Source organism: Aedes aegypti, chromosome 2 (genome assembly GCF_002204515.2).
Source record: "Aedes aegypti strain LVP_AGWG chromosome 2, AaegL5.0 Primary Assembly, whole genome shotgun sequence".
NCBI classification, from domain to species: domain Eukaryota; kingdom Metazoa; phylum Arthropoda; class Insecta; order Diptera; family Culicidae; genus Aedes; species Aedes aegypti.
The window spans coordinates 338,860,210-338,880,396 of NC_035108.1; the positions used below are offsets into that span (position 1 = coordinate 338,860,210).

General features: G+C 39.0%; 1 protein-coding gene across 1 annotated transcript in view; it reads left to right on the top strand.

Moving 5' to 3' along the window:
* LOC5574148 (roundabout homolog 1) overlaps nucleotides 1-20,187 on the top strand; it is a 380,498-nt gene that overhangs the window by 341,162 nt on the left and 19,149 nt on the right. The window contains exons 8-13 of the mRNA XM_021846073.1: nucleotides 9,504-9,635; nucleotides 9,701-10,632; nucleotides 10,701-10,820; nucleotides 10,881-11,109; nucleotides 11,171-11,266; nucleotides 11,331-11,738. Coding sequence (XP_021701765.1) covers nucleotides 9,504-9,635; nucleotides 9,701-10,632; nucleotides 10,701-10,820; nucleotides 10,881-11,109; nucleotides 11,171-11,266; nucleotides 11,331-11,738 — 1,917 coding nt within the window. The remainder of the gene's footprint in view (nucleotides 1-9,503; nucleotides 9,636-9,700; nucleotides 10,633-10,700; nucleotides 10,821-10,880; nucleotides 11,110-11,170; nucleotides 11,267-11,330; nucleotides 11,739-20,187) is intronic.

Here is a 20,187-nt window from a genome sequence, read left to right on the forward strand (position 1 = left end):
TTCAAAATGCAAGTAGTAAGTAGGTTTTAATGTTTACACCTATAACAATGTGACTCATGCGTAATTGTGGTATGATAATCGAAAGAATTAATGTTCAATGATTATTTGTGGTACACGTAAAACAGTTATAAAAGATACAAAAACTTTCAATCTAGATAGGACACTTGAATGAGTATAATATTAAGCAATTAATTAATCTTCTTCTTCTTCTTTCTGGCGTTACGTCCCCACTGGGACAGAGCCTGCTTCTCAGCTTAGTGTTCTTATGAGCACTTCCACAGTTATTAACTGAGAGCTTACTATGCCAATGACCATTTTTGCATGTGTATATCGTGTGGCTGGTACGAAGATACTCTATGCCCTCTAATTTCCAACCCGAAAAAATCCTCGAACGGAGGGATTCGAACCCACGACCCTCAGCTTGGTCTTGCTGAATAGCTGCGCGTTTACCGCTACGGCTATCTGGGCCCCAATAAATTAATCTAGAGATATGAAAAAATGCATGAACATGTAGCAAAAATGGTGGACTGCTTTGCATATGGTATAGTAGTTTACACAACAAGGTGCAATATGATGATTCTTATAGCACAGTGGTGCGCCTTCAAACAAAAGTCGGATAGAACTCCAAATGCATTGAAAATTACAATTTGAAAGAAAGAAGTCTACAAAAAAAAACTTGTTACCAAGTGATTTTGAGTTTTGTACGGCAAAGAGGGCTGTGAAAATCGAGTTCAACCATAAGTTGCGTACAATCCTTGAGGGTACCAAAAATCATATAGATCGCAATATGTTTTCTATTAATGATAATTGTTGCGTAATGTTTCATGCCGCAACTCAGAACGGTGTCAGGTCATGAGGCCTAAGTACGTTGGACCGAAGTATGTTAGGCCAAAAGTTGTTAGGCCCAAACTATGAAAACTTAATAATAACCAGATATTTCTCCTTCCTTTACTATCGGCTATTCTTTCTTCTGAATTCTTTTAATTCATTCGGCCTAATAGCACGTTTGATCTGACGTTTTTCAAACTAACGCACTGCGGGCTAACATACTTTGGTGTAATGACCCAGCACCTCTCAAAACAGTTGCGCAATGAAAGACGTTTGCATTAAGACTACAACGACACTTCCAGATTCAGTGCAGGAAATAAGGCCATTTTATGATAGATTGGCGTGATAAAAACAGCCTATTTGGATAGAGAATCAAGAAAAATCTTTTGAGCAATTTCTCATCGTATTAGGCTGTTTTTAATCCCGCTCATCTGTCACGAAATGGCGCACTTTTCTGCACTGCATTATGCAGTGCTGTAATAGTCATTACGGAACTGCAATCTATTACGTAATGATCATTACAGAAAGATTTTTAATCCAAACAGCTTGAGTTGTGTAATGAAAAATTACACAACATTTAAAAAAAATCAAAATAACGATGAATGCATTTCGATATGATCTCTGCTACCCTCAAGTAGTTTTTTTACGATAAATGCACGACCTGTCCTTTAAAATTCATCATTCAGCAACTTGTTGCGTAAACTACTAACGCAGCACCTTTTTGCTCAAACGACTGTTGACAACGAAAGCTGACTTCAAGATAAAAGATTTTAAAATATTTTTGGAATTTTTATATTATTCAGTTGTTAAATTTATGAATTTCCCTCCATCGATTTTTTTTTCTCGGAATATCACGAGATTTTTTTTTCTCGGAATAAAACTTCGCAAAATTGACGATTTATCCATGTCAGCAACATTTGTCCAGGGAAGTCATTACGAAAAAAAATATGATTGCTGTTGCAAAACATTCAAATCTCCAAAAAGTACGTCACGTTTTTAGGAGAAAAGGGCCAAGATACTGTAACTGTAAAGGTTTCGGTTCTCAAATATCTACAAAATGTTGTCACAATATTCTTTTGGGATTTTCCGTAACTTTTTCGTAAGCAAATATTTTTTCTGATTTTTTTTTCATAATAACCTGAAAGCTTTTTTGACTAAATCATGTTACTCTCCAATAATTGTCTTCCCAGGATTTTTTCATCAATTTTAATCTGGAAGTTCTCTGAAAGTTACTCCAAAATGTCACCTTTCTCTTTGCAGTTTCGTTTGAAGTTCTTGCACGAAGTTATAAAGTTATTTTTCGAGTGTTTTCGCCATGACATTTTTTAAATATTTTTCCAGCGATTTCTTCCACAATTTTCCAGTTATAGCCTGATTTGCTGCTGAAACGTTATTTATTGGCCTATTGCGATGCATGTGAATTTCCTGCAAGGAATCGATCAAGAAAGCGCTTTTTTACCATCGCAGCAAGCTGTTGAAAAGAAATGTCAGTTCAAGAAAAATTGTCAAAATGTCAGTGTAGAAAATTACTGCAGGGAATCGGCGAGAAATTTCTTAAACGATTCCTTTTCAGCAACAAATCAGGCTTATACCATTAGTTTTGCTGGAAAGCTGGGCTAAAGTATTTTTTTATTTACCAGGAAATTTACACATATCGAATTAAAAAAAAAAACACCGGAAGCAATTTATCGTAAGGTCTTTTATAGACATTGATCTCTAAACTACGATAGAAGGCATATAAAATTGGACGAGGTATAGTAATATTTTCCAATAAAGCACTCAATGTCGTACCATTTCAACTCACATACAAAAATACAAAATTTAAATGTAAACCATTGAGTGTGTCAATAAAAATAATAATTGATCACCTTCTACTTCTTTTTTTTATTAAATACTCGTGGTCCCGGCAAACTTTGTCTTGCCATCAAATAGAATGATGGAAAACGCCATGAAACGTCCAGTACAAAATGACAACACTGGCTTGCCACATTTTTTAAGAAACTCATCTGTGTTTTCGGCTGAAAAAAATCTTTTTTATCTTAAGTCAACCTCTAAAATTCTGTGTAGCAAAAACTCCAAAATTTAAATTATTTAGATCAAAAAGAACCTTTGCAAACGTATTATGGCTGTTCTTGGCATGTCAAAAAAATAAACAGATAAATGGCATTTCTGATGTGTATCTTCCAAAACCATGTCCTAAACTAGTGAAATATCATGAAATCTTAAAAATCTTTATTTATCTTAAAAATCTGTGATCTGTGATCACAGATATCTGTAGGCAAGAACAAGAAAAAATCTGTGTTATTACACTGATGACAGCTCCGTTCATTCCCGGTTTTTCCAACTTTCCCGTTCATTAGGGAGCCGGATCCTATTCTTGGCACTTTTGTTCCACTTCGGCAGTGGGGATTTTAAAAGTTACAGAGCTTATATTTGGCCACAATGTGCACCGTACTATTGTGCTTCTTATTGCAAAGTTTCGGAAATACAACCGAGAAAAAACCGCCATGCCAAAAAGTAAATCATGGAAGTGCCCAAGTGGTTCTACACCCTATATCCTGCTTTTTATGAACACAAACTCGTTATAACATTTAGGAACATAACCATGGAAGAAAATCCGAGAGTACGTTCTTAAGACATTTCGTGACATACAAACACCGTTCCATTTTTATTAATCTAAATAGATAGATTTACAGATGTATATATATGCACCAAAATTTTGTTTCGACCTAGAACCATTCATAGGTTGTGCACAACGGGTTTCGTTCCACTTCATCGTGAGCGCTGTTATTCGTCGTATCAAACTTAAAATGTTCCACTACGGCGGATATTCCAACTTACCTGCACCATAGATTCATTTTTCAAGTGTAATTTTGTGAAAGCTGTTATGGTTCGTACACTTGTACACCAAAAATGCAATTAAACTACTGTATTTCGATAATTAACTTCAGTTCAATAATCCACTTTGCACTTTTTCACAGGAAACGTATTCCACACGATCTAAGCGAAATGCTTAGCGATCGACACCAGTCACACCACTTTATGATGCAAGTTTCTTCCCGCCCCCTGTGTGACTTAATTCGCCGGGCACTTATTTTCTCTATGGAAAACCTTCCTACTTCCTCACTGGAGGATTTCATTCCAATCAAACGCCGTAAAAGTTCTATAATTCACGAAATTTTAAGAATTTTCCTCAACGATCGCGTTCAATTGAGAATGTAAACAAAATTTAATCCGTCGTACTGAGAAAAAAACATGAGCGCATCAATGTGTGCGCGATGCTCGACGTAAAAAACGATTCCTTTGATTGTGTTGTTTTTGCTGAACTGTGAGGAAATGTCATGATTGTTCGGTCAAAAGAAATTGTGTTCATATGTTTGAGCTGAATTTCGATGGCGAAAAATGAATTTAAAAGGAAATTAATATATTTCATCAAGCTGAAGTAATGGAGGGAGATGCCCGTAGATCTATATATTCTAGTAAAACATTTTATTAAAGTACTGATATGTTGTATTTTGACCACTTACTATATAACAGTGAGCCGTAAGTTGTGAGACGAAACTGAAAACTGATTGCGACAGAAAAGAAAACGATTCGACGAATTGAATATACGTCAAGATGCAATTTCATTGCATTTTTTCCAAAAAGTTGATCAAGATTTATCAGAATCTTATTGTACAATGCGAAAGCCGTTTTGGGAAAGAATTGTTTGGCATTGGTTTGTATCCGCCTCATTCACTGCAATACTGAAAAATGCAGGTTCTCACTGATCAAAGCTTAATACGATGGATACCCTAAACACAATCTGGATCAAAATCATTTGAAAATCTCATTCACTTGGAAAAAAGACATTAATACAAAAGATTTCGATGTGGCATCAGCCAACCACATATATGTATACAGAAATTTTAAAAGTGAGAACATCAAGAAACCCTAGAAAGTTTATTTGAACTTTTTTATAGTCCAGAGTTTTGCGCTTCGCCATTCCAATGTGTGGATTTCAGAAACAATTGATGACAGGTTTGCTATTTCCTCTCTCTCAGGCTAGCACAAGATAAACATTACAATTCCTTGTGTGAAAAATAGCTTTAAAACATTCAAATTGAGTTGCAGCTGATTCGAAAGCTGTTTGACAGTTCTTCTATGGACCAGTGCACGAGTTCACTATTTGACGTTTGAGCGGTGCCGTGTTATTTACGTGACCATGGCAACGAGTGAATTCGGAACCGCTCAAACGTCAGGAGTTAATAATCAATGTTAACTTCCTTTTCCCGATCAGCCTAGATAGCCGCGTAGTGTCGGTAGCGGTTGTTTTAACTGGCTAAGAATTAACACTACGGACTGCCTGTTCCGGTGGTAAAAGTCCACCTCACAGGTAACCCCTAATTCATACGGCTTTAAGCTTACCGTGCCTAAGAATGAATGGTTAGGGGGGTCTAAATAAAACCTAGCCGCAAACGGAGCCTGTGGAGTTCCAGGGCGCCCTCTACAGTATTATGCCCTTCCTGTGCTACCCGGAGCAATGGTGTAGGTGACCTTGTGTTTCTCCGAGATAATCGGCTGCCCTTCTTCAGTCTCAAGGCTGAGACTAAATAAGGGAGGGATTATTAATACATTTAATGTAATTTAGTTTAAATTTTCTCCTCAATGGTTTCGCATTATGCGTTTTACACAGTGTATTCTGTGCTTTTCGCCGCCTTTGGCGACTTTTAAGAGATACCGATTTGGTTTTTGTTCGCTGCTGATCTTTTTCGTTCTGAGATTGCGAAAAGCTTAATCTTGCCTAGTTTGGGTAGTGGCTACGGCTAGGATAGCTTAGTTAGATCAATCTCCAGCATAAAATGTCAGCAATGATCAATCTTTGTAGACTCATGCAAATGGTACAGCTCAAGTGGCGCTAGTTCAAAAACCTTACTTTTGTAAACTTTTATCTAGGAAACCTAGTGGACCCAGTTTTTGCTTCTTTCAGAAACATGAAATGGCAAATTTGCGTGCCATGCCTCGTGCATGCGTGCTCGTAAATAGCGCTGACGTCGCCATACTCATTTCTGAGTTAACAACCAGAGATGTATATGCTGTCACAATTGATATTTCTGTATGTGACCTCAATAGGAAATACGTCTTTCGTTTTGTGGTGTATTTACCACATGATGAACCATCCCCAATGGATGATTTCAAAACGAGTTTTCGTTCACTGCCTATGAAAAGGCCTTCTGCTGTTTGTGGGCAATGATACCAATTTGAGAAGCTCCAGTTCAAATGCTCCAGAGAATGCTTAAGTAGTTCAAATCTTGGATTACTTATTGTAGGAAATCCTCCTACCTTCATGGTATCTGCCAGAGAAGAAGTGTTAGACATAATGCTCTGCTCGAATAGAATCAGTCACGAGTTGACGAATTGGCATGTATCAGATGATGAATCATTATCTGATCATCGCTACATCTCTATATGAACATTAGAATGTAAATTCGCAGACTTTGCATTTGTTATACTCCACAAACTGGGAATTGGTTGTGACCAAATTCCATGGATTTTCTCCGTCCATTGGAAATTCTAGTGATTTGGATGTTTCCACTTCCGGTGAATTGGGACACAATTGCCCTTGCTTTCGAGTGATCTCTCAATTGCTTGTTACTTTGCTTGTAGGAAATGTTCCTCACAACTCCCTTCGCGGGACGAGTGGACGTCTGTATATTACTAAGCCATCCAAAAGGGTGGCTAAGTATTAAACAAATCTGTCAAAGCAGAATTGCAGTCGCTTGGTTACAACCTTGACTGGCCACTGCTGACTTAACTACCACATGGCAAATATTCAGTGTGTTGATACATTTGTGTGTGGTAGTTGTGATTCCGATAATGGAACTTTTTATCACCTGATATGTAAATGTCAATTTTTCGCGTGATTGCGATTCCAATTACTTGGTAAACACTTATTAAGTGAAACTGATTTCAGAAAACTGAATCTTCAGGACCTTCTGGTATTCTTAACCCGCAGTGGTAATGAGCTATAGGCTCTCTTTACGCTCATGCGTTTTGCAGTGCCCTTTTTAGGGCGCTGTTCGAACCCATTGTGGTATGGAGCTACATGCTCTTAATTCGCTTATGCGATTTTCCCTCTTCAAGGGACCCCACTCCTTTTTCCTCCCATCTTTCCCTTCTTTTTCCTTTCCCATCGGGTAGATGATGAAATAGGCTCAAATATGGCGATGGCACAAATCTCCCAAATGGCGGGGAACGTGCCTCTGGAGCCGCCCTTCTGATACCTGAACGTCAAATTAATGAACTAGTGCATCGGTCCATGGAAATGATCCCCTCCCGGTATGCACCGCACGCTATGTCTGAACCAGACGATTATAAAACTCGAATGTACATTGGACTTTTTCTCGCTAGAGATCAGTAGTCAGTGGTCTTTATTTTCATAATCGGAAGGTTTTAAAATATTCTATCGGTCAAAAAAAAAATATTCTATTCGTCAAAAAACGGGGTTATCATGGGTTTTAGTATGAAAAATGACCAAATAAATATTTTAAAACCTTCCGAATATAAAAATATAACCCTAATACTGAACATTAACGAGAACAAACCCGATGTACATTTTTAAAATCGTCTGGTTCAGACATAGCGTGCACCGCTCTTCGGCAGATTTAAGCAAATATATGCAAGAAGCTGACCTTTTTCTTGAAATTAGGTAACATATCCCATGAAAACATTTAATAAAAATCACCATACAAAATTCGGGTGGTCAGAATATAAGTTTGTTTGGGATTGGAGGCAAAATGGTAAATACCTCATATATTAAGCTCGGTTTTTAGTATGACAATCGTTTTATAGAGTAATTCGGGGCAAACAATGGTTTTTTTTACGCAAAAGAAACCCTGGCCACACTGTATGGGTTTGACACATTATTAGGCCAGCTGTTTACAGATATAAACATATTCTTTTATCATTTATCGAAGTTATAAATGAAGTAATGTTTGGAGCCGTTTTGAGCCGTCCTGTTCCAATATTAAAAAAAATCCAATAAGTGTTAGATGGTTTAAATTAAATCACTTTTCTTATGTTAGTAGTTATAGTAGTAGACCTCGTTGTTATCTCGGCTTTAGGAAAACAATTTGCAACCGTTGTGGGAAAACAAAATAATCAAAATACTTTTAACTACTTCAATTTGACACATAAACGTAAAAAAAAATATGGCAAATGGTTTGAATATACAAAACTAAGAGACATAATGTTAAACATTATGACAGGGAAATCCAATTCAAATTTCGGAAAAGGCAGAAAAACAGCCTGTGCCTCTTTTGGGACGTAATGCCAAGAGTTTCATCTTAACGATTCGTAGACAGGAAAAGTAAATGAGTGTAAATAAAGCAGTCATAGGCGGTTTTGCACATCATAGCCTTGTCGTTTATTCAGTTCCAACTTTTGAATCCACCATTGGGCAAAAGTTCTCATTTGAGTTTTTCTTGAAATACAAATGAAACTTCAAAGTTTTCAGTAATATTTTTAAAGGTAACGCACGCAAATTAAGGTATAACTTTCCCTACAAGATGGAGTAGAAATACTTCTCAGTCAATTGATATCTCTTGCGGAATGTTAGGTGCGAATCTTTGCCCCGTATTACTCTACTAATTAATCCCTGTATCAGCAGATTCATTAGTACCGCAAAAAAACGCATATTTTTGGCGTTTCAATATTTTTGCACCATTTTTTCACAAGTTCTCTAAACTCTTCTAGTTTAAGAATCCGTGTCGATATTAAACACTAGTGACCTGGTTTTGAAGATAATTAGATGTTCCTTAGGGGACCGACATTCTCAATATAAAATGTCTTTGGAGGCCATTTTGTTTTTGATCAATTTATCAAAAAAATAAAAAATAAAAAAAATGTGGACTATATAATTGCAAGGAATATGGAGCAACTCTGAAAAAGTCATACAAATCGGTTAAGTTGTTTTGGTGATGTCTGAAAATTACGATATGATGTTTACTCTAGATACCTAAATACTCATTACTCAAAGACGGCTACACAAAATTGCTTCATATTTTCACAACACACTCTCATTAATATATAGCTCCAAAGAGTGAATATCCAGATACGATAAAAAATCTGTAACCTGAGAAATTTACATGGGTTATGACTCCGGATCTAAATGACCAATGATCAATATCGACACAGATTCTAAAACTAGAAGAGTTTTTTTGAAAACTTGTGAAAAAATGATGCAAAAATATCGAGAAACAAAGCAGTTATTGCGATTTGAATGCATTTTTGCGGTAAAAAATTAAGCTGCTAGAAGAGGGGTTAATGTACATTACGGTGCTGAAGTCTAATCCAACGCAGTGGTCGGTCATTCGACTACCGAAACTTTACCTGCTAAAGTGCGTTTATACATCCAACCTAAATCGCACTAGTTCAAGCTGGTGACTACTCATTCAATCAACACTCACCTCACACAACACAACTCGGTCCGAAGTTTAGTCGTGACTCTGTTGGACCATGTTAATATCAATTATGCAACCCACTGAGCTGTGGTTGACCACCAATTTCGTCATCAAACGATCTCTCTGAGGCTTTTAACACTTATCACTACCGAAGCTTATTGAACTTTGGGAATCCGTTATTGAATTATTTTAATCAATTTATGCCCTATTTTCAATCTCCTCCCACACAAACAGATCGTGTCCACGTGCTGGAGGACCGCAGCCTCCAGATAGATGGCATCACCATCGAGGACATGGGCGAATACAGTTGCGAGGCGGACAATGCTGTCGGGTCGATTACCGCTTCGGGGAGTTTGACCGTTCACTGTGAGTATCGCTGTCGTTTTAATCGTTCAGAGTAGGATACTTATTGGAATTTTTCCATTCATCAGCTCCACCAAGTTTCACAGTGAGGCCCATGAATCAAATCGCCGAGCTTGGTTCGGAAGCTCTCTTCGAGTGTCAAGCCACGGGTCATCCAGAGCCAACGTTGTTCTGGTCCTTGGAAGGCAATCGTACTCTTCTGTTTCCTGGATATCGCTATGGAGGAATTGAGGTTACGGAAAACGCTGATGGTACCAGTATACTGTCCGTGTCCAACATTGACCGGATTGATAATGCGAAAGTGATTCTGTGTAGTGCTGTGAACTCCGTTGGAAGCGTTAGTACTCGGGTGGTGCTAAGTGTGAATCTGCAGGACGATCGTCCTCCGCCATTGATTCTGCAAGGACCCGTAAATCAGACGCTTCCGGTGAAGTCCGTAGCTATACTGCCTTGTAAAGCAGCTGGTGTTCCAACACCGGTAATTTCGTGGTATAGAGATGGAATCCCTGTGCTGACCTCATCTCGCATCAACATCACCGATTCGGGAACGTTGACCATATCGGACTTGAGCAAAAATGACGATAGCGGGCTGTACACCTGCGTTGCCAGCAGCAAATCCGGTAAATCAACCTGGAGTGCGTCACTGAAACTGGATTTGCCGACAAATCCCAACATAAAGTTCTTTCGGGCACCGGAGGCTTCCACCTTTCCGGGACCTCCCGGAAAGCCTCAAGTGACGGACATTTCCGAAAGCGCAGTAACGATTTCGTGGGTTCCAAGTAACGCACTTGGAGCCTCCAGCATGGTGGGGTTCATCGTTGAGATGTACGGACGAAACATTACCGATGGCTGGCAGGAGATGGCCGAGAAGATCAAGGACACGAGTTATACCCAGCGGGGACTAATTCCGGGTGTGACGTACTACTTTGTGGTTCGTGCGGAAAACTGGCATGGCATTTCACCACCAAGTCCGCTGTCGGAACCCATACTGGTTGGAGTGGTAAGTGAAACGGATTGATCACAAGATATCAAACTAAGAGATGTAACTGATTGGATTAATGCTTCTAGAACGAGCTGAATTCGGGCTTGGATATGAGTGAGATACGAGCAACATTGCTTTCTGGAGACGTCGTTGAGTTGATAAACGCTACTTCGGTAGACTCAACCACTATGAAGCTAGTTTGGGAGGTAAGCTTTCAGTTAATCTTTAGGTAACGTTGTCTCAATTTGATCTTTTAATCTATTTAGATCATCGACGGCAAGTACGTCGACGGATTCTACATCTACGCTCGCAATTTGGAAGAGGACTCGGAACATTCCTATAGGGTGCTGACTGTGCTGAACGCAGGCAGTGTGTCTTCCTGCACCGTGAACGATCTGCGAAAGTTTACCGAGTACGAGTTCTTCATCGTTCCATTCTACAAAACGGTGGAAGGCAAACCATCCAACTCACGGCTAGCTAAAACTCTTGAAGATGGTGAGACTTATGCTTTCTCAACAACTATCTTGTTTTCTAATGCTTTTTTGTTTTCTAACAGTACCTTCAGCATCACCAACTGGTATGGAAGCGCTTCTATTGAACTCCTCGGCCGTCTACTTGAAGTGGAAAGCCCCACCTTTGGGATCTATCAATGGTAATGAATCACTCAATGTCGCTTACTTCAATGCAATACCAAATTTCATACCACTCACCAACAGGAATTCTCCAAACCTACCACGTGATCGTCCGAGGGGTGGACCTCCGCTCCAACTACACCAAGGTGCTCAGCAACGTAACGATCGACGCCACCTCCCCGAACCTGCTGTTGGCGAATCTTACCGAAGGTGTAACCTACACCGTTAGCATCGCCGCAGCAACCACAGCGGGAATGGGTCCATTCAGCAGTCCTGCCACTCTACGCCTAGATCCGGTTACGAAACAACTGGATCAAACTTCGCATCGCTATCCGATCAATCACGACAACGCGGATGACATTCTGACCAAACCGTGGTTCATTGCCGTGCTCGGGACGATTCTGGCGCTGATGATGCTTTCATTCGGTGCGATGGTGTTCGTCAAGCGGAAGCAGATGCTGATGAAGCAATCGGCACTGGTTGCGCTGAGAGGTGAGTTTCAAAAGTGAGATGGGCTATTCGTAATGATTGGGTTGAAAGCTACACAGAATTGTCTGCTGAATAAATAAAAATTTTGTAGAAATTTTCCGAGTTGATGCTTTCAACAAATCAAATTGCTAACCTTTAGTAGAAAACTGCTGTTTTTTCAGCGTTCTTGTTTTTCTTGGATTCAAAGTTTGGAGTAGATCGAAATAACCCTAAGCAAAAGTAGTAAGCTCAGAATCAGCATGAAAATGCATAAAGGCTTTATAATAGCACTACAAATTTATTGTGTTTTCGTGTAGGAAGGTTTTTTAATTATTCTTATATCGAAGAAAATTAATGGTTTACATTGGTCGCTTTTCTCCAAAATAATAAAAATCTCCTGTGATTGAAGGAGCAAAAGAGTAGGACTCCAATAACTTTACACTACAGGTGTTACAGGATCGATAGGAAAATTTAGTGTGATAGCTACAATGAAGCACTATTTAATCAATTATTTTCTTTTTGCTTGTTATTAGAGATTTACATTTCATCGATTCATTTATTTGAACAAAAATGAACTTCAAAGTAATACAAACTTAAGGAAGCATGAAAATGTCATGTTTGGGATGACTTAGATGCATTTTGAATTGAATTGAGAATATTTGTAAGGATTATGAGTATTTGGGAAAACATGTTAATTAAGGCATTATCAATTCAAATTCGCTCATATATCATTTTACAAAATATATAGTACATTTTCAAAGTATGGGGGGACGGACCTAGTGTAGTGGTTAGAACACACGCCTCTCACGCCGAGGACCTGGGATCGAATCCCATCCCCGAGATAGTCACTAAAAAAAAATTTCAGTGACGACTTCCTTCGGAAGGGAAGTAAAGCCGTTGGTCCCGAGATGAACTAGCCCAGGGCTAAAAATCTCGTTGATAAAGATAGAAAAAAAGAATTTCAAAGTATTTTGAAGCTACACTGTTAAGTTTCTCAGAATAGTTAAAAAATGCATGAAAAATGTGATCATAGTTATCTTAGTTGTTTGGAATGCATTGGCAACTGTTTATTTGATGTATTTATTGGTCTTTCACCGTTCATTTGCATTTAATTCACTATAAAATTTTTATAACGCAATATTATTACTGTGCATAACCCATGGAAAAGCCATACAATCACCAGAGAGTTATATAGGCATGGTCCAAAATGGAACAAGATAATATGAATCACATATTTGTAGATGATATGCTGTTTTGAAATGTGACAATTCAAATTGTTTGAAACTTTTCAATCAAATTTACTTTCGAAACATTATTATCAGAAATATTTTAGCTGTAATGGAGGCCTAATTTGATATGTCAAAACATCAGAACATTTGGTTTACCCAAGCTTATGAAATCCATTATATGATTACGTGCAGCAAGTTCATGTATAAGAAACGTGAATTTTTGTCCAGATCTCATATTTGATTGATTTTCAATTGAGATAAATCAAGTAGAATTGAAAATCTTCATTTCCTTTCGTTGGAATAAGATGATTGTTTTATGTACAAATGAATAGATTATCTGATCAAACTAGTAACATTTTCCCGACAACATTTCGCTTAGATAGTCGAAATTTCTGGAAGGAATTTAAAAGGATTCAAACGATTTTTTAACGTTCTTCGTTGATGGCCATTGACCTGGTCATTTGGTGCTGTCTTTTTTAATTTAATTTTCTTTCAATCATTTATACTATAATATTTATTTTTTTTTTGATATTTCAACGTAGTTTAGGACGATAGCACAGGAGGTTGCCTAATTATTAATTAATCTATAAGGAAAAATCAATTCACACTTTGTGAACCATAAAACTTGAAAACGGGCAAATTTTCGATGTTCTAATTATTTTTTTTATAAATTTTGTAAAATATTATACCAATGATTCAATCCTTGTTGAAAAATAATCAACAGAGTTTGTATGATATTTTTTAGAAAATTTCTACTAAATGACTATATTTAATTGAAGCCACTTCGATTTGAACAAAAAAAAAACATAGACACATAATAATCTCAGCCGTTTCATATATCTTCAAAAATCTGTTATTTTTACCTGGATGTTGTCCAGAAACCACGCATTAGTCCCTATATCGCGAACCTCAAATAGATTCCTATGTTGTGGACTTATCGTATCATACAAATCATGGCCTCGAAGAAAATTAGCAAAATTATTATTTTTTGTAATTTTTCAACCGACTCAACCCAGATTTCTGGATGTCACCTAGCTGATAAACGGAAACTTGCTCAAAAGTAGTGGGTTATGACTGCTTTAGTTATTTTATACCAATCAAACTGATTTAATTTGTGATTGTATGAACAGCATCGAAGTTAAAAATATGGGATTAAAAAATCGACTAAATTATCGCATGTACTTAAACCGATGTATCTTGGTCATCCGCAAATATATGCAAAAACTTTTGGTAGCACATGAAAGACTGGAGTCTAGGCTTCCACCTCATACTAGTTGCAAGCCGAATACGGTGCAATACCTTAACTTTTAAGGTGAAATAGTAAAAAATATAGTGAATATCACGGGTACATTGTGAAATCAATGCTAACATTTAAAATTAACTTTATTTTCAAACCAGACATGTAAAATGCACTTAATTTGCTTTCCAAAAATGTACTCACAATAATTTTTCTTGCCATTTTTCCCCTCAAACCAAATTTTCTTAGGATAAGGTGAAATTCAAGTTTTACAGTTTAGACAATATTAAGCCCCATAAAGTGCAATGAAATAATATAATTTATCAAATAAGATAGTTGGTATGCAATTACACATGTTCTCAATAATGAGAAATTCATCTCAATAATTCATTTTATTAAAAAAAGGTTTTTGGACTTTTGTCGCGAAATTTTTATTTCTGGCCCATAGTGCTGCGTGAAAGCAAAAAAAAATTCGCCCTAATATTTGCATTTGTGGGGTAGGTTATATCCTAGCATTATAATGGCATGCTATTTCGACTTTTCTGGCATTATATGCGTATGTAAAGTTGACGGGGACTTAATTACCACATTATATATATGAGCATATAATGTTGTAATCTATATAAATAAAAATGGAGTGGTGTTTGTATGTCACGAAATGGCTTCCGAACGGGTCAAGCGATTTGAATGATTATTTTTCCGTTTTGTTCGTCAAGTGTTCCGACGTGTTTATGTGTATAAAAATCCCTGGATATTCACCGGGAAAGTCGGAAAAACAAGCGTGAACGGAACTGTCAATTTGTATGGGACGATCCATAGCATTTTTCAACAGCCTACTTGATGGCAAGACGAAGTTTGCCGGGACCACTAGTTATTAATAAGAGTATAAATTCAAATATTGCACTGATCTTCATTGACAAAATAGATTCCTAAAGCTTGAGCTTGTGTCAGATATATACGTTTACTCAATTTTCCAAAATATCCGGCCATTTGGGCGAAAGGCGTTCGACCGAAAATCGTTTGGCCGAATGCCATCTGGTCAAATGGGTCGTTTGGCCGAATGCATTTCGGACGAATTATAAGCCTACAATTAATTTAGTTGCCAATGCCTCACAGTTACACTGTAAAATACCAACTGGACAGTCAAACTAGTATGAATTCCATATCAAGCCGTTGGAAGTCGTTTACTTGTGCGAATTACATCACACCCGCTTTACATGGTGAATGAAATCGTTTCATTGATGAATTTCCTCACATAGAACGTTATTTTCTGAGTTCATCAGTGCATTTTGTTTCGTTCCGTATGAACTTATAAAGGAAATCGGATCAATCTTATACGGAATTTTTGCACATATAGGCATCGCATAAGGCATCCGGTGTTTTTAAGATAAAATACATACCCTAAGCGTCACGACAGTAAGTGAAAATTTTTATTTAAGAAACCATTATTCGATACCAATTTAATTACAGCTTGAAGCTGCATTTGCTGCTGGAAAGACGTGCGACAAATTTAACTCCTATCCGAAACAAACTTCAAAATTTCTAGTACATATCCAGTCGGCGCTGCGGAGTGTGAAACCGATTGTTACTGAATTCGCAGTGTATTCAACGGCAGCTCTTGAATTCCTACGTAGTAAGCAGCCAACGATATTGATACGAAGCAGTCCGAAAAAGTGTGCGAGAAATGTTTGACGGGAGGAAGGTTTGCTCGGACAGATAGTCGGATGCGATATGTGCGACGTCTGGTTCCTCGCTGCTTGTGTAGGGGAGTCAGATTCAAACCTCAATCCAGACAGGACTTGGAGGTGTGTCTATTGTGCGAAAGTCGATGTTGAAGAGGTTCGTAGTCAGCATGCTAGCAGGTCGATGAGGAGTTCGGCAAGAAACAGAGCTCGAATAGAAATTCTTCTACAACAATTGGAACAACGCGTACAATATTAAACTTCAAAAAAAAAACTAAAACAACGCGTGGAGGACGACAAGATCAGAAAAAAAAAGCGTGCCGAAGAGGACAAGGCCTTTCTGCAACAAAAACTCAACATAATCCTGGAAGACGACAAAGAAAGCCGGTGTAGTTAGCTGAGAGGTCGGGTCTGCCGGGAAAAGCTAGAATAATAGCTTCACTATGGTAATGGTGGCCAAACAAGAGCGATCGGTTCGTCAACTAACAGAGCCGTCTCGCAAAAAGTAGCCCTACAGCCGGGACATTTCGGTAGGACGACAGCAGCACCCATCCCAGGCTCAGTACCGTCAACGTCGGGACTGCAGGGAGAAGCTCCAGCATCGATGTCAACACCTCAGACAGGTAAAACGACTAAATTAGTACAAGTAGAAGTTTCTCAGAATAACGTTCCGCAATATTCAGGCCCTGTCGATACCTTTGCTAATTGTATTGGAAACAACCTTGGTAAAACTACCGGTAGACTACCGCCGTCTAGTTTAGAACTAATGGGCGTGGTTGGGCAGCCTTTGCCTCCATATGGTTCCTCTCAAATTTATCAACTAAGCGACATGTTCGAGAATTGCAAAACCAAATCGACAGTCGCTGAAACCAAAGTTACTTTTTTCGGGTATTTCCCTCAGTTACAACCTGGTAAATGCCAAAACATGTTCGGTTCTCATTGTGAAAATGCGCTAAATTATTAGACAGTAACAGTCAATCAAACAGTTCCACGAAGAACGATCGTTCCTCCGTTCGTCGGTGTCCAAACAAGCGTTACAGTGCCAAACGTGATTGCGATGGTTTCATCGTCATCCGCAGCCGCTTGCCTTCCAAACGTTTGACAACTAGCATCACTAGCCAACTCAGCAGAATCATTTCACGGGACAAGTTCAACCGACTTGGAGCCAGGGGTGCAACAATTTAATGCATCGCGAATAGGGGTGCCTGATCAACTTGTGCCAAGTGGTACGCAATTAGCAGCGAGATAAGTACCTAATGCCACTCGAGTTACCGAGCTTTTACGAGGATCCGGAAGACTGGCCGTTATTCTCTAATTCGTTCTACAACTCTACGGACGCGGAAACCTAGCTAGACTCCAGAGGTGCTGCTTCACGAACTGGTGAACTGGTTGAGAAACTTACGTCATCGATGTAAATGCAGTGGTCATGGTACAAACGATCGCTGGTTGAAGCCAACTTAGCTACTTTTGGGGAGTTCATGACAGAGTTAGTCAATACCGCCTCGGATGTTGAGATGTCGTGCCAAATAGAAAGAGACAAACAGAAGCTGTATGTTCGCGCAGAGGCAAGAGATGAGCAGGCAACACCGAAGAATACAGCAGAATTTTCCAAATTACCAATTAGGCCTGAGGAAGTAAAGAAGTCTTGTTGGTACTGCTCTGACGAGAAACATGCACTCTGCACGGTGTCTAACATGCAAGATATAGTTTCCTATAAGTGTGATTTTTCGGTCAAACGGCATTCCACCAAATGACCCGAAAAAAATTCTAATGCTTTGTATTGGTTTTAGAAATTTTTTTGTTTTCTGAGATTTACACTCAGAATTTGGGTAAATTTTGGTTTTCATGTGCTTTCCGAAAAGTCAGATATGAACAATGCTTGTTTTAAAAAGCGAAATCTTAGCTAGTTTTGTTGACGAAGTAAACGTAAAATATGATCAAAAGTGTTAAGGTTGAAATTTCAACGCATTTTTCTATTTGAAATAAATTTCTAATCCTACTTCCTCTAGGGAACTCGTAGGAATTATTAGGATCAACTTTGATTTTTTTTGGGAAACTGACTGATTTTTGGAATCCGCTGAAAACCTTTCGTAAGTCATGTGACTTTTTCGGGAACAACTGGAATCTACTATGCGTCCTCGTAAACCCACTCTGGAAGCCCTGAGAAACCTTTGAGAGGTTTTAAATCAATGGAGTTTCAATTTCAATGTTTCATTATCACGGTTAGATCAAGATGGGCAAATGTTTGACCTTAGTGACATAATCTATGTATCAAAAAAAACTTTAACAACTGACAAAAGAAACACGCACAGTGAACATTAAAAATCGCAACAAACAGAAGAAACAAAAATCATCCGTTTTTAGTTATTATAGTAATACAATTGAGTCCCTTGAACAATCTTTCGGATCACCTCACATTTTTCGTTCAAACCTTGAAAATGCTTGTTTGGGCAGGTCGTGGCTCACCGAGAGGTTGGGACTGCTGCTATCTTCAGGCTTCTGGATTCTAATTAATCGCCAACACGGGATACATGCACATCACTCCGAAACACACGTTTATTGCGGGCAAAGAAATTACTTATATTTCGAGCGAAATTCACTGGTTTATTTCTAGTGTTGCTTCAACGATGGCCAAAGAGGAACTAACAAAATTAAAGCTAGTGATCGTGATTGCGTTCTGTATAGCATCGGGGTAATCCACTCATGAGAGTGAGAGCCTATCGCTATCCTAATGAGGGTTCGGGCGGTTAATTATATATCGAAAGCGATCTAATTCAAACATCGCCGCCACCTTTGAAATTCACGAATTTCAAAATCAAAAAAAAAAAAACTAATTTTAGCTACATATACATCTACTACAACTGATTTCATTTTTCATTCCATTTGCTGGTTCTTATTCTAAACAATACCTGCTCTGATTAAATTGTCTACTCTATGAATGGATGCTCGTGATCATCTTCGGTCGATTATTCGGAACCTACGTTGTGTTGTTGGCTAGCTATTGCAGGTGTTGACTCTGTTGGTAGTAGGCAGATTTTTGTTGTCGGCCGTTTGAAGGTGCCCTTAGATGTACGAAGAGTGACTACTCTTACTAGCCCATCGAGACCAGGATGCACTGCCTCAATCCGGGCGAGAGGCCAACGAGTGGGGTGTTGGAACTCATCAACGATCACAACCAGCCGGCCAGGTTGGATATCGTGGTTTGGATGACCTTTGGTGGTATCTCGTTGAAGTTCCTGGAGGTATTCTGTTCTCCAATGATGCCAATATTGTTGAAATAGATGTTGCAGTCGTTGATGGTGAGCTAAACGAGTCAGGTTGCTTTTGCTGACATCTGGATCGGGTACAGCATGCATACTCGTTCCGATGAGGAAGTGCGCAGGTGTTATGGCATCGCAGTCTTCTGGATCCTCTGTCATTGGTACAAGTGGGCGAGAATTCATGGCTGCCTCTATTTCCGCCAGTATCGTCGACATGTCCTCAAATGATAGGTGCGAATGTCCTAGTTGTCGGTGCAGTTGTGATTTGGCTACCTTCACGGCAGCCTCCCAGAGTCCGCCGAAATGTGGCGCTTTTGGAGGATTCAGATGCCAGGTGATTTGATCATCAGCGCAAAATCTCTGGATTTTTTCGACTTCCTTGTGGTCAGCCAACATGCGGTACAACAGGTGTAGTTCGTTTTTTGCTCCAATAAAATTTTTGCCGTTATCAGAATGTATATGGGATGGACGGCCACGACGTGCAACGAAACGGCGTAGAGCAGTGAGGAAAGCGGGTGTCGACAGATCACTTACCAGCTCTAGATGAACCGCTTTTGTAGTGAAGCAAATGAAGACACATATGTACGCTTTTGTTGGCGAAGCTCGTTTATGTATGGCTTTCAAATAGACGGGTCCAGCGTAGTCTACCCCTGTCACAGCAAAGGGTCGGCTTGGAGTGACTCGGGCAGCCGGAAGTTGGCCGATCTGCTGACGTACCGGGACGGGATTTGCTCGAGTACATTTGATACAGTTGCGAATGACGCTGTGCACCAGTCGTCGTCCATGGACTGGCCAATACTCTTCTCGCATTGCGGCCAGTGTTAAACGGCCGCCACCGTGGATTAATTTTGTGTGAAAATAGTTCGCAACCAGTTTAGCGAGGGGATGGAAACTAGGAATCAAAGCTGGGTGCTTGAAGTCATAGGAACGTTGTGCCAATCTGAGCCGCCCCCCTACCCTCAACACACCTTTTTGGTCTAGAAATGGGTGCAGAAGTCGTATGGAAGATTGCCTTTTCAGTGGACGATTTTGCTCCAGATCTTTTATCTCGTCTTGGAATGAATC